This window comes from Salvelinus alpinus, chromosome 26 (assembly GCF_045679555.1).
Source record: "Salvelinus alpinus chromosome 26, SLU_Salpinus.1, whole genome shotgun sequence".
NCBI lineage: Eukaryota > Metazoa > Chordata > Actinopteri > Salmoniformes > Salmonidae > Salvelinus > Salvelinus alpinus.
This window is the reverse complement of record NC_092111.1, coordinates 29,464,256-29,479,489: the sequence shown is the minus strand read 5'-3', so window position 1 is coordinate 29,479,489 and position 15,234 is coordinate 29,464,256. Positions and strand designations below refer to the sequence as shown.

The following is a 15,234-nucleotide window of genomic DNA, read 5'->3' as shown; positions in this document are numbered from 1 at the left end:
TACGTTTTTTTATTTTTATAAATGCGTAAAATTATTATGTGACGTGCAGTCATATAAAGATCCTGATTGGTCAACAAGCTTATTTGACACATGAAATAGTGTTATTTGACGTGTATCTGTTTTGACACGCAAAGACCCAAACGGTGTTCCATAGAAATCCTGGTTGAGAATGAAACGACTGAAGAAATGAACAACGAAACAGCACAGCAAGTACCTGAAAGAAAAAAGTTTTGATTAAGTTTTACTAGTAATGGGGACAAAATAATAATATTTTGTTGGCATTTACGTGTGTTTGTGTCTCTTTTATTTAACTAGGCAAGTCAGTTTGCCTAGTTAAATAACATCGGGCTGATGCCGATGTTGGCATTTTTAGCTAATATCAGCCGATTCCGATATGTTCACCGATATATCGTGCATCCTTAGAGGCTGCTTTGAAGAATCTCAGTATATTTTGATTTGTTTATATTTTCATTTGTTAAACATTTTCTTGCTTATTACTACATGATTCCATATGTGTTATTTCATAGTTTTGATGTATTCACTATTATTCTGCAATGTAGAAAATAGTCAAAATGAAGAAAAACCCTGAAATGAGTACATAACCCTGTATGTGTGTCAACTTTTGACTGGTACTATACGTCTTTTATTCTAGCAATATAAGGAATGGCCTCCTACGGTGATAAGTACATATCGTCAGTCTCGGTGTGTTTTTATGCTTTACTGTCGCTCTCTTCACCCACCTATGACCTCTGCTCCTCTCGCTCCCTCTCTCTCTCTGTATCTCTGTATCTCTGTATCTCTGTATCTCTCTCTCTGTATCTCTGTATCTCTCTCTCTGTATCTCTGTATCTCTCTCTCTGTATCTCTGTATCTCTATCTCTGTATCTCTGTATCTCTGTATCTCTCTCTCTGTATCTCTGTATCTCTGTATCTCTCTCTCTGTATCTCTGTATCTCTCTCTGTATCTCTGTATCTCTCTCTCTGTATCTCTCTCTCTGTATCTCTCTCTCTGTATATCTCGCTCTCTGTATCTCTATCTCTCTCTCTGTATCTCTTTCTCTCTCTGTATCTCTCTCTCTGTATCTCTGTATCTCTGTATCTCTCTCTCTGTATCTCTGTATCTCTATCTCTGTATCTCTCTCTCTGTATCTCTCTCTCTGTATATCTCGCTCTCTGTATCTCTATCTCTCTCTCTGTATCTCTTTCTCTCTCTGTATCTCTCTCTCTGTTTCTCTCTCTCCCTCTCTCTCCCTCTCTCTCGCTCTCTCTCGCTCTCTCTCTCTCTCTCTCTGTATCTCTCTGTATCTCTCTCTCTCTGTATCTCTCTCTCTGTATATCTCTATCTCGCTCTCTGTATCTCTCTCTCTCTCTCTCTCTCTCTGTATCTCTCTCTCTCTCTCTCTGTATCTCTCTCTCTCGCTCTCATAGAGTGTATGTAGACTAAGTTAAGTGTTCTGGTTTCTGGATCTCAGCAGCAGGTAGAATGATTAAAGCACGGCAGTAAAAACCTGCTTAAGACCACCTCAGTGGACCACCTCAGACGTGTGTGTGAGAGATTCAGAAAGGGAGAGGGAGCGAGAGAGACTGCTTTTTGTGTGTGTGTTTGTTTGTCAGGTTGTACGGGTGTTTGTTGGTCTCCTTGGTGTGCTCCTGCACTGTGGGAAGTCTTCATTCTTTCTTAATTATGAGGTGTGAATGTCTGAAGCCAAAGTACTTCCAAGACCACACACACACACACACACACACACACACACACACACACACACACACACACACACACACACAGAGGGAGACTGTTAAAAATGGCACAGAGAAAATCTAGCTCTGGTCATCTGTGAACCATTATACACACAACCATAATTACATACATAGACACACATTGTCTCCTCTCACACATGTATTGAGGCTCACATCAAGGCTGAACTGATACTCAGAAGCACAATATATTCTAAAAGTTAAACATATGTAATAGTATGTACACTTAAGCACAGTGTGGTTGACTCATGATAAGTGCACATCAGATTAAATACGTGTAAACTCTGTCAAGTACACTGCACTGCATAGTTGTGGAGCAAAAATATCAATTATAAACTTGACACAAGTACGCAGGATCACCATTTTGCTTAGCTAATTGTGTTCTTGTGTTGCGTAGGTACGTAAGGTAGGCTTTATGAATTAGGCTGTACACATTCACAACAATCCATTGCATTGCATATGTATTCGGCTATTGACTGTATTTACACTCAGTGTAGTGGGCGTTCACCCTGTTGACCACATGGTGGTAGTGTGGACTTGTGGCTTAGCACACATTCATCACATTGTACACACTCTCTCTGTCACACACATGCACACACTCACACACTCTCATGCTCACACGCTCAGTTTTTTAAGTTTGGGCTGGTGGCCCGAGGCAGTGGAAGCTCCCTCCTGCAGTGTGTGCGTGTGTTTCTGTGAAATTTCTAGTATATCCATCATAACCTCCAACTCCTTCCATCCCCTGTACATAACATGCTGACCAGACCGGACACGACGCGTGCGCGAGCGTCGCAAAATACATTTAGAAATCCATGTTATTCAATTATTGCACCCACACTGCTCGTGCGCACCAACGAGCGTCTGCGACGCCAAGGGCTAAAATAGAAGTCATTCCTATTTCTGACGCAGATCGCGCTGAAAGTCCTGCCTCTCCCATCTCCTCATTGGTTTATAGAAGCAGGTACCCACGTGCCATCTTCTCATTGGTTATACCCACGTGGGTGATTGAAAGACGAACTTTGTTGCCGGTAGTCGTGGTAATACAGTGAAAGTTTAGATGCGATCACCATATAAGTTCAAAGATGAAAAAGCCTGGAAGGAGGAGAGACGACAAGAAACGATTCGGTTGGCCATTTATGTGTGGATTAATTGTCGGAGTAGAGGTCCTTGTGCATTTCAGGTAAAATAACAACTCAATGTTTATATCCAAGGACAAATTAGCTAGCAACAGCAAGCTAGCTAAATAGGACAAATTAACGTTAGCTAGCAAGTGCAAGCTAACTAGCTAAATTGCCATACATGTTTAATGCTTTTCGACCTGTCCCCAAATTAATGTCATTGGTTCAGAGTTTGTTTTGATATTTTAACCTGCGTGTCATGATCGCGTTTGGTGTGGGGGGACAAAATACATTTATGCACGATAGCGCAGCCGGTTTGGGTTGCGTGTAACCCTCTCTGTACCATGGTACTATGTACAGTGTTCTTGGTTACATAACCCTCTCTGTACCATGGTACTATGTACAGTGTTCTTGGTGACATAACCCTCTCTGTACCATGGTACTATGTACAGTGTTCTTGGTGACATAACCCTCTCTGTACCATGGTACTATGTACAGTGTTCTTGGTGACATAACCCTCTCTGTACCATGGTACTATGTACAGTGTTCTTGGTGACATAACCCTCTCTGTACCATGGTACTATGTACAGTGTTCTTGGTGACATAACCCTCTCTGTGCCATGGTACTATGTACAGTGTTCTTGGTGACATAACCCTCTCTGTACCATGGTACTATGTACAGTGTTCCTGGTTACATAACCCTCTCTGTACCATGGTACTATGTACAGTGTTCTTGGTGACATAACCCTCTCTACCATGGTACTATGTACAGTGTTCCTGGTTACATAACCCTCTCTGTACCATGGTACTATGTACAGTGTTCTTGGTGACATAACCCTCTCTGTACCATGGTACTATGTACAGTGTTCTTGGTGACATAACCCCCTCTCTACCATGGTACTATGTACAGTGTTCTTGGTGACATAACCCTCTCTGTACCATGGTACTATGTACAGTGTTCTTGGTTACATAACCCTCTCTGTACTATGTACAGTGTTCTTGGTGACATAACCCTCTCTGTACCATGGTACTATGTACAGTGTTCTTGGTGACATAACCCTCTCTGTACCATGGTACTATGTACAGTGTTCCTGGTTACATAACCCTCTCTGTACCATGGTACTATGTACAGTGTTCTTGGTGACATAACCCTCTCTGTACCATGGTACTATGTACAGTGTTCCTGGTTACATAACCCTCTCTGTACCATGGTACTATGTACAGTGTTCCTGGTTACATAACCCTCTCTGTACCATGGTACTATGTACAGTGTTCTTGGTGACATAACCCCCTCTCTACCATGGTACTATGTACAGTGTTCTTGGTGACATAACCCTCTCTGTACCATGGTACTATGTACAGTGTTCTTGGTGACATAACCCTCTCTGTACCATGGTACTATGTACAGTGTTCTTGGTGACATAACCCTCTCTGTACCATGGTACTATGTACAGTGTTCCTGGTGACATAACCCTCTCTGTACCATGGTACTATGTACAGTGTTCTTGGTGACATAGCCCTCTCTCTACCATGGTACTATGTACAGTGTTCTTGGTGACATAACCCCCTCTCTACCATGGTACTATGTACAGTGTTCTTGGTGACATAACCCTCTCTCTACCATGGTACTATGTACAGTGTTCTTGGTGACATAACCCTCTCTGTACCATGGTACTATGTACAGTGTTCTTGGTGACATAACCCTCTCTGTACCATGGTACTATGTACAGTGTTCTTGGTGACATAACCCCCTCTCTACCATGGTACTATGTACAGTGTTCTTGGTGACATAACCCCCTCTCTACCATGGTACTATGTACAGTGTTCTTGGTGACATAACCCCCTCTCTACCATGGTACTATGTACAGTGTTCTTGGTGACATAACCCCCTCTCTACCATGGTACTATGTACAGTGTTCTTGGTGACATAACCCCCTCTCTACCATGGTACTATGTACAGTGTTCTTGGTGACATAACCCTCTCTGTACCATGGTACTATGTACAGTGTTCCTGGTTACATAACCCTCTCTGTACCATGGTACTATGTACAGTGTTCTTGGTGACATAACCCCCTCTCTACCATGGTACTATGTACAGTGTTCCTGGTGACATAACCCTCTCTGTACCATGGTACTATGTACAGTGTTCTTGGTGACATAACCCCCTCTCTACCATGGTACTATGTACAGTGTTCTTGGTGACATAACCCCCTCTCTACCATGGTACTATGTACAGTGTTCTTGGTGACATAACCCTCTCTCTACCATGGTACTATGTACAGTGTTCTTGGTGACATAACCCTCTCTGTACCATGGTACTATGTACAGTGTTCTTGGTGACATAACCCTCTCTGTACCATGGTACTATGTACAGTGTTCTTGGTGACATAACCCTCTCTGTACCATGGTACTATGTACAGTGTTCTTGGTGACATAACCCTCTCTGTACCATGGTACTATGTACAGTGTTCTTGGTGACATAACCCTCTCTCTACCATGGTACTATGTACAGTGTTCTTGGTGACATAACCCTCTCTGTACCATGGTACTATGTACAGTGTTCTTGGTGACATAACCCTCTCTGTACCATGGTACTATGTACAGTGTTCCTGGTTACATAACCCTCTCTGTACCATGGTACTATGTACAGTGTTCTTGGTGACATAACCCTCTCTGTACCATGGTACTATGTACAGTGTTCCTGGTTACATAACCCTCTTTGTACCATGGTACTATGTACAGTGTTCCTGGTTACATAACCCTCTCTGTACCATGGTACTATGTACAGTGTTCTTGATGACATAACCCCCTCTCTACCATGGTACTATGTACAGTGTTCTTGGTGACATAACCCTCTCTGTACCATGGTACTATGTACAGTGTTCTTGGTGACATAACCCTCTCTGTACCATGGTACTATGTACAGTGTTCTTGGTGACATAACCCTCTCTGTACCATGGTACTATGTACAGTGTTCTTGGTGACATAACCCTCTCTGTACCATGGTACTATGTACAGTGTTCTTGGTGACATAACCCTCTCTGTACCATGGTACTATGTACAGTGTTCTTGGTGACATAGCCCTCTCTCTACCATGGTACTATGTACAGTGTTCTTGGTGACATAACCCCCTCTCTACCATGGTACTATGTACAGTGTTCTTGGTGACATAACCCTCTCTCTACCATGGTACTATGTACAGTGTTCTTGGTGACATAACCCTCTCTGTACCATGGTACTATGTACAGTGTTCTTGGTGACATAACCCTCTCTGTACCATGGTACTATGTACAGCGTTCTTGGTGACATAACCCCCTCTCTACCATGGTACTATGTACAGTGTTCTTGGTGACATAACCCCCTCTCTACCATGGTACTATGTACAGTGTTCTTGGTGACATAACCCCCTCTCTACCATGGTACTATGTACAGTGTTCTTGGTGACATAACCCCCTCTCTACCATGGTACTATGTACAGTGTTCTTGGTGACATAACCCCCTCTCTACCATGGTACTATGTACAGTGTTCTTGGTGACATAACCCTCTCTGTACCATGGTACTATGTTCAGTGTTCCTGGTTACATAACCCTCTCTGTACCATGGTACTATGTACAGTGTTCTTGGTGACATAACCCCCTCTCTACCATGGTACTATGTACAGTGTTCCTGGTGACATAACCCTCTCTGTACCATGGTACTATGTACAGTGTTCTTGGTGACATAACCCCCTCTCTACCATGGTACTATGTACAGTGTTCCTGGTGACATAACCCTCTCTGTACCATGGTACTATGTACAGTGTTCTTGGTGACATAACCCTCTCTGTACCATGGTACTATGTACAGTGTTCTTGGTGACATAACCCTCTCTGTACCATGGTACTATGTACAGTGTTCTTGGTGACATAACCCTCTCTGTACCATGGTACTATGTACAGTGTTCTTGGTGACATAACCCTCTCTGTACCATGGTACTATGTACAGTGTTCTTGGTGACATAACCCTCTCTCTACCATGGTACTATGTACAGTGTTCTTGGTGACATAACCCTCTCTGTACCATGGTACTATGTACAGTGTTCTTGGTGACATAACCCTCTCTGTACCATGGTACTATGTACAGTGTTCTTGGTGACATAACCCTCTCTGTACCATGGTACTATGTACAGTGTTCTTGGTGACATAGCCCTCTCTCTACCATGGTACTATGTACAGTGTTCTTGGTGACATAACCCCCTCTCTACCATGGTACTATGTACAGTGTTCTTGGTGACATAACCCTCTCTCTACCATGGTACTATGTACAGTGTTCTTGGTGACATAACCCTCTCTGTACCATGGTACTATGTACAGTGTTCTTGGTGACATAACCCTCTCTGTACCATGGTACTATGTACAGTGTTCTTGGTGACATAACCCCCTCTCTACCATGGTACTATGTACAGTGTTCTTGGTGACATAACCCCCTCTCTACCATGGTACTATGTACAGTGTTCTTGGTGACATAACCCTCTCTGTACCATGGTACTATGTACAGTGTTCTTGGTTACATAACCCTCTCTGTACCATGGTACTATGTACAGTGTTCTTGGTGACATAACCCTCTCTGTACCATGGTACTATGTACAGTGTTCTTGGTGACATAACCCTCTCTGTACCATGGTACTATGTAATCAACCCCCTGCTACAATTGACAGGTCAAGGAATATCTTTACTAATACAGCCTATTTATTATCCATATATATCCAACCGCCATCCACACACACAAACACACACAGATAGAGGGAGACAGACATACACCCATTTCACGACAGACATACACCCATTTCACCTTACTGCATACTGATTTCCTCCATAAATCATACTTACCCGAAACCTCCATATACAAGCACTTTCAGTAAAACTGGTGTACTGGACTGGATGTTTGCTACCAGGTTGTCTCCCCTTGTGCTTCTCATGTACCATGCTGATAAATTCTGTCTTGAAGTCTTTCAGTATGTATGTCCTAATTTAAGTTGAATCAATCTATTTTACACTAACTACCCCTTTTCTATCTCTCGCCCCTCTCTCTCCATCGCCCCTCTCTCTCCCGTCTCTCTCGCCTCTCTCTCTCTCGCTCGCCTCTCTCTTCCCCTCTCTCTCGCTCGCCCCTCTCTTCCCCTCTCTCTCGCTCGCCCCTCTCTCTCCCTCGCTCGCCCCTCTCTCTCTCCCTCTCTCTCGCACCTCTCTCTCCCTCGCCCGTCTCTCTCTTCCCCTCTCTCTCGCTCGCCCCTCTCTCCCTCGCTCGCCCCTCTCTCTCTCCCTCGCGCCTCTCTCTCCCTCGCCCCTCTCTCTCACTCGCCCCTCTCTCTCTTTCTCTCGCCACTCTCTCTCACCTCTCTCTCTCTTTTGCCTCTCTCTCTCGCCCCTCTCTCTCTTTTGCCTCTCTCTCTCTCTCGCCCTTCTCTCTCTTTTGCCTCTCTCTCTCGCCCCTCTCTCTCTCTCTCGCCCCTCTCGCTCTCGCTCTCTCTCTCTCTCACCCTCTCTCTCGCCTCTCTCTCTCTCCTCTCTCGCTCGCCCCTCTTTCCCTCGCCCCTCTCTCCCTCGCACCCCTCTCTCTCTTTCCCTGTTCCCTCTCTCTCGCTCGCCCCTCTCTCTCTCTCTTTCCCCATTCCCTCTTTCTCGCACGCCTCTCTCTCTCGCGCGCATCTCTCTCTCGCGTGCCACTCTCTCTCGCCCCTCTCTCTCTCGTCCCTCTCTCTCACCCCTCTCTCTCGCTCGCTCGCACCTCTCTCTCTTTCTCTCGCCACTCTCTCTCGCCTCTCTCTCTTTTGCCTCTCTCTCTCTCTACCGTCTCTCTCGCCTCTCTCTCTCGCTCCCCCCTCTCTCTCTCGCTCGCCTCTTTCCCTCTCTCTCCCTCGCCTCTCTCGCGCCACTCTCTCTCCCTCGCCCCTCTCTCTCCCTCGCCCCTCTCTCGCTCACCCCTCTCTCTCTCACTCGCCACTCTCTCTCGCCACACTCTCTCGCCTCTCTCTCTTTTACCCCTCTCTCTCGCCCCTCTCTCTCTCTTGCTCTCTCTCACCCTCTCTCTCGACTCTCTCTCTCGCTCGCCCCTCTCTTTCCCCACCCCTCGCTCGCCCCTCTCTCTCCCTCGCCCCCCTCTCTCTCTTTCCCCGTTCCCTCTTTCTCGCCCCTCTCTCTCGCTCGCCCCTCTCTCTCGCACGCCCTCTCCCTCTCTCCCGCTCACCCTCTCCCTCTCTCTCCCGCTCACCCTCTCTCTCCCGCTCACCCTCTCCCTCTCTCTCTCTGTCTCTGTCTCAGACACAGATCCTCGTGTTCTGGAGAAACAGGAGCAACAACAGCCCACCTACCTGGCCCTGAGCTACATCAACAGGTAACATACATACCACAGGACGCAGCAACTACTCTTCATGGGGTCCAGCAAGATTAACACAGTTATATCCAATTTAAAATATTACAGTTGAAGTCGGAAGTTTATATACACCTTAGCCAAATACATTTAAACTCAGTTTTTCACAATTTCTGGCATTTAATCCTAGTAAAAATTCCCTGTCTTAGTTCAGTTAGGATCACCACTTTATTTTAAGAATGTGAAATGTCAGAATAATAGTAGAGAGAATTATTTCTTTCATCACATTCCCAGTGGGTCAGAAGTTTACATACACTCAATTAGTAGTTGGTAGCGTTGCCTTTAAATTGTTCAACTTGGGTCAAACGTTTCGGGTAGCCTTCCACAAGCTTCCCACAATAAGTTGGGTGAATTTTGGCCCATTCCTCCTGACAGAGCTGGTGTAACTGAGTCAGGTTTGTAGACCTCCTTGCTCGCACACACTTTTTCAGTTCTGCCCACAAATGTTCTATAGGGTTTAGGTCAGGGCTTTGTGATGGCCACTCCAATACCTTGACTTTGTTGTCCTTAAGCCATTTTGCCACAACTTTGGAAGTAAGCTTGGGGTCATTGTCCATTTGGAAGACCCATTTGCAACCAAGCTTTAACTTCCTGACTGATGTCTTGAGATGTTGCTTCAATATATCCACATAATTTTCCTGCCTCATGATGCCATCTATTTTGTGAAGTGCACCAGTCCCTCCGGCAGCAAAGCACCCCCACAACATGATGCTACCACCCCCGTGCTTCACGGTTGGGATGGTGTTCTTCGGCTTGCGAGCATTCCCCTTTATCCTCCAAACATAACATTGGTCATTATGGCCAAACAGTTCTATTTTTGTTTCATCAGACCAGAGGACATTTCTCCAAAAAGTACGATCTTTGTCCCCATGTGCAGTTGCAAACCGTAGTCTGGCTTTTTTATGGTGGTTTTGGAGCAGTGGCTTCTTCCTTACTGAGCGTCCTTCCAGGTTATGTAGATATAGGACTCGTTTTACTGTGGATATAGATACTTTTGTACCTGTTTCCTCCAGCATCTTCACAAGGTCCTTTGCTGTTGTTCTGGGATTGATTTGCGCTTTTCGCACCAAAGTATGTTAATCTCTAGGAGACAGAACGCGCCTAATTCCTGAGCGGTATGATGGCTGCGTGGTCCCCTGGTGTTTATACTTGCATACTATTGTTTGTACAGATGAACGTGGTACCTTCAGGAGTTTGGAAGTTATTCCCAAGGATGAACCAGACTTGTGGAGGTCTACAAAACATTTTTTCTGAGGTCTTGGCTGATTTCTTTTGATTTTCCCATGATGTCAAGCAAAGAGGCACTGAGTTTGAAGATAGGCCTTGAAATACATCCACAGGTACACCTCCAATTGACTCAAATTATGTCAATTAGCCTATCAGAAGCTTTTAAAGCCATGACATCATTTTCTGGAATTTTCCAAGCTGTTTAACTTCTTACGGCTGAAATCCTGTTAACGGGATCGATTTGACAACAGCCAGTGAAAGTGCAGGGCGCCAAATTCAAACAACAGAAATCTCATAATTAAAATTCCTCAAACATACAAGTATTATACACAATTTTAAAGTTAAACTTGTTGTTAATCCCACCACAGTGTCCGATTTCAAAAAGGCTTTACGACGAAAGCATACCATGCGATTATGTTAGGTCAGCGCCAAGTCACAGAAAAACACAGCCATCTTTCCAGCCAAAGAGAGGAGTCACAAAAAGCAGAAATAGAGATAAAATGAATCACTAACCTTTGATGATCTTAATCAGATGACACTCATAGGACTTCATGTTACACAATACATGTATGTTTTGTTCGATAAAGTTCATATTTATATCCAAAAATCTCAGTTTACCTTGGCGTGTAATGTTTTGCTTCCAAAACATCCAGTGATTTTGCAGAGAGCCACATCAATTTACTGAAATACTCATCATAAATGTTGATGAAAATACAAGTGTTATGCATGGAATTAAAGATATACTTCTCCTTAATGCAAACGCTCTGTCAGATTTTTAAAAAGCTTTACGGAAAAAGCCCACCATGCAATAATCTGAGTACAGCGCTCAGACACAAAAATAAGCCATACAGATACCCGCCATGTTGTGGAGTCAACAGAAGTCCGAAATAGCATTACAAATATTCACTTACCTTTGATGCTCTTCATCGGAATGCACTCCCAGGAATCCCAGTTCCACAATAAATATTTGTTTTGTTCGATAAAGTCCAAATACCTCCTTTTTGTTTGCGCGTTTAGTTCACAAATCCAAATTCACGAGGCGCTGGCACTTAGTCCAGACGAAAAGTCAAAAAGTTCCATTACAGTTCGTAGAAACATGTCAAACGATGTATAGAATCAATCTTAAGGATGGTTTTATCATAAATCTTCAATAATATTCCAACCGGACAATTCCTTTGTCTTTAGAAATGAAAAGGAACGCAGCTCACTCTCACGGCCGCGCACATGACTTAGCTCATGGCATTCTGCCAGACCTCTTAGTCAAACAGCTCTTATTCGCTCCCCCTTCACAGTAGAAGCCTGAAACAAGGTTCTAAAGACTGTTGACATCTATCGGACCAAATTTTACACTGTATATTGGATAGGCAAAGACTTGAAAACCTACAAACCTCAGATTTCCCACTTCCTGGTTGGATTTTTTCTCAGGTTTTTGCCTGCCATATGAGTTCTGTTATACTCACAGACATCATTCAAACAGTTTTAGAAACTTCAGAGTGTTTTCTATCCAAATATACTAATAATATGCATCTCTTAGCTTCTGGGCCTGAGTAGCAGGCAGTTTACTCTGGGCACCTTATTCATCCAAGCTACTTAATACTGCCCCCCAGCCATAAGAAGTTAAAGGCACAGTCAACTTAGTTTATGTAAACTTCTGACCCACTGGAATTGTGATACAGTGAATTATAAGTTAAATAATCTGTCTGTAAACAATTGTGGAAAAATTACTTGTCATGCACAAAGTAGATGTCCTAACCGACTTGCCAAAACTATAGTTTGTTAACAAGAAATTTGTGGAGTGGTTGAAAAACGAGTTTTAATGACTCCAACCTAAGTGTATGTAAACTTCCAACTAGTGAAGCTCAAAATAGTGAAGACATCACAACTATGAAATAACACATGTGGAATCAGTTAAGAACAAATTCTTAATTGAACTCCGGTCTCCACGTGCCTGCAATATGGAAGACTATCAAATGCTTCTCAAATATGCCCTCTGGTGGTCAAACTAGCTATAACTTGCATTAACAGAAAAAATGGCTGACAAATAGATAACGTGCCACAGAATGCTGCAGCAGCCCACAAGGGATGCCACAGTATGACGCAAATTTTAAAGGAGGAATAACTGTACATATGTTAACTTGGGCAATTTTTAGCACTTTTCTGGGGTGCTTGATTGTTTTCATTGCTTTACTGGGAAGCTTAGCAGAAGTAGACATGCTCATGTTATTTATGTTCGTGCAGGGTGAGCTGCACATAGTAGACTTCCTACTAGGGCGAGGGAGGGAGGGAGGGAGAGGAGGGAGTGAGAAGAGGGGGATATACTACTTTATTATCATTAAGTAATCTTTATTTGTAGGTGTGTGTGTGTAACATGTAATGTGTTTCCAGATTCATGACGGATGCGGCGCGTCGGGAGCAGGAGACCTTGAAGAAGCGGGCCACGCCCAAACTTTCCCTGTCAATCACAGGGGGTGTGTCTCGAAACAGCGTGGCCACGCCTCCACGCCACAGTAACGGCAACCTGACTCCTCCCGTGACTCCACCCATCACACCCTCCTCCTCCTTCCGTAGCAGCACACCCACAGGTAAGAGAAAGTGGACACTTATGATTAGGGCCTGGACGATACCAGTATTGCGATAATCGCTAGTATCGTGGCATGGAAACAAAACACGAATTGAATGTAACTTTTTTATTTTAACAGCCTTAACCTCTAACGAGCCTCTACCCCGGGTCCGGGATCACCCCCCACACCCCCACACACTGATTAGCATAGCTAGCATAGCTTCACAAGTAGATAGTAGCATCTAAATATCATTAAATCACAAGTCCAAGACACCAGATGAAAGATACAGATCTTGTGAATAAAGCCACCATTTCAGATTTTTAAAATGTTTTACAGGGAAGACAAAATATGTAAATCTATTAGCTAAACACGTTAGCAAAATACACCCCTTTTCTAACTCCATCAGTTTCTTACTACTTCAGGTGCTATCACCAATTCGGCTAAACTAAGATATTGATAGCCACTAACCAAGAAAAAACCTCTTCAGATGACAGTCTGATAACATATTTATGGTATAGGATAGGTTTTGTTAGAAAAAAGTGCATATTTCAGGTAGAAATCACAGTTTACAATTGCACCGACCATCACAAGACGACTAGAATTACTATAGAGAGCAACGTGTATGACCAATTTACTCTTAATAAAACATTTCATAAGAATAGACAAAGCATAGCAATGGAAAGACCCAGATCTTGTGATTCCAGACAATATTTCAGATTTTCTAAGCGTTTTACAGCGAAAACACAATAAATCGATAAGTTAGCATACCACATGTGAAAACGTTACCAGAGCATCGATTCCAGCCAAAGAGCGCTATAACGTAATCACCGCCAAAATATATTAATTTTTTCACTAACCTTCTCAGAATTCTTCCGATGACACTCCTGTAACATCATTTTACAACATACATATACAGTTTGTTCGAAAATGTGCATATTTAGCCATACAAAACCGTGGTTATACAATGAAAATAGTAGCAACTCAAGCATCAAAATGAGGGACGTCAGCTTTCAGAGTGATCTAGTTTAATCGAAAGCTAATCATATACTTGACTAAAAAATACAGGGTTGACAGGAATCGAAAGACAAATTAGTTCTTAATGCAACCGCTGACTTACATTTTTAAAATTATCCTTACTTTTCAATACAGGGTTCGCCAAGTGACGCGATAACAAACAAAATGGCGAAATATGCGTTTAAAATATTTCGACAGAACAACGATTTATCATATTAAATATTGCTTACTTTGAGCTGTTCTTCCATCAGATTCTTGGGCAATGTATCCTTTCTATGTTGTAATCTTCTTTTGGTCGATAGATGTCCTCTGTCCTTCGAAATATCCACTAACGATCGAACGGGACCCCGAAACGTGTCCAAAGTTTCAGAGTGCACAACAAAGAAATTCCTCAAAATCGCACTAAACGGATATAAATTGCTATAAAACGGTTCAAATTAACTACATTATGATGTTTTTAACAACTATAACGACTAAAAACATGACCGGAGAAATATCACTCTCTAAACAACGATTTGGAAGGAGGCAGGTCTGATGTCCATCTTGCGCACGACGCATGCAGGAAGAGAGCGGTACTTCTACGTTTTCTTGTTTTATAGTGGCTGTGATTGTGCAATAGACTCCATTCAAAACGTGATGACGTACAGACACCCAGAGGAAGACGTAGGCAGTGTCGGTTTCTTCATAGCATTCACTGTCGCCTTAAAAACAGACTCCAGATCAGGGGTAAAAATTTCTGAAATCTGACCCCTGTCATGAAAAGTGCTGTAGATATTGTTCTGTACCACTCAGAGACAAAATTCCTACGGCTATAGAAACTAGAAAGTGTTTTCTATCCAATAATAACAATAATATGCATATTGTACGATCAAGAATTTAGCACGAGGCAGTTTAATTTGGAGACCCAAATATGCTAATGCGGAACAGCACCCCCTATAGTTCCAAAAATGTTGGAAACAAACATTATGTTATCATCCAGAGTCACATGTATTTATTTTCCAAGTAATAGCACACAATATTTGACATACAGACAGTTTTTAAAGGACCAAAGAATTGGGTCTAATTCGGGTTTTCATTTTTGCCATGGAAAAAATATTGTGACACTGGTATCGTCTCGGCCCTACTGAAGATGTATGGCCCCTTGTGGTTCT

At 43.2% G+C, this 15,234-nt stretch overlaps 1 protein-coding gene across 1 annotated transcript in view; it reads left to right on the top strand.

The window, feature by feature from the left end:
• The window catches only part of LOC139555114 (juxtaposed with another zinc finger protein 1-like), a 42,821-nt gene that overhangs the window by 23,783 nt on the left and 3,804 nt on the right, over positions 1–15,234 (top strand). The window contains exons 2-3 of the mRNA XM_071368604.1: positions 9,173–9,245; positions 12,894–13,090. Coding sequence (XP_071224705.1) covers positions 9,173–9,245; positions 12,894–13,090 — 270 coding nt within the window. The remainder of the gene's footprint in view (positions 1–9,172; positions 9,246–12,893; positions 13,091–15,234) is intronic.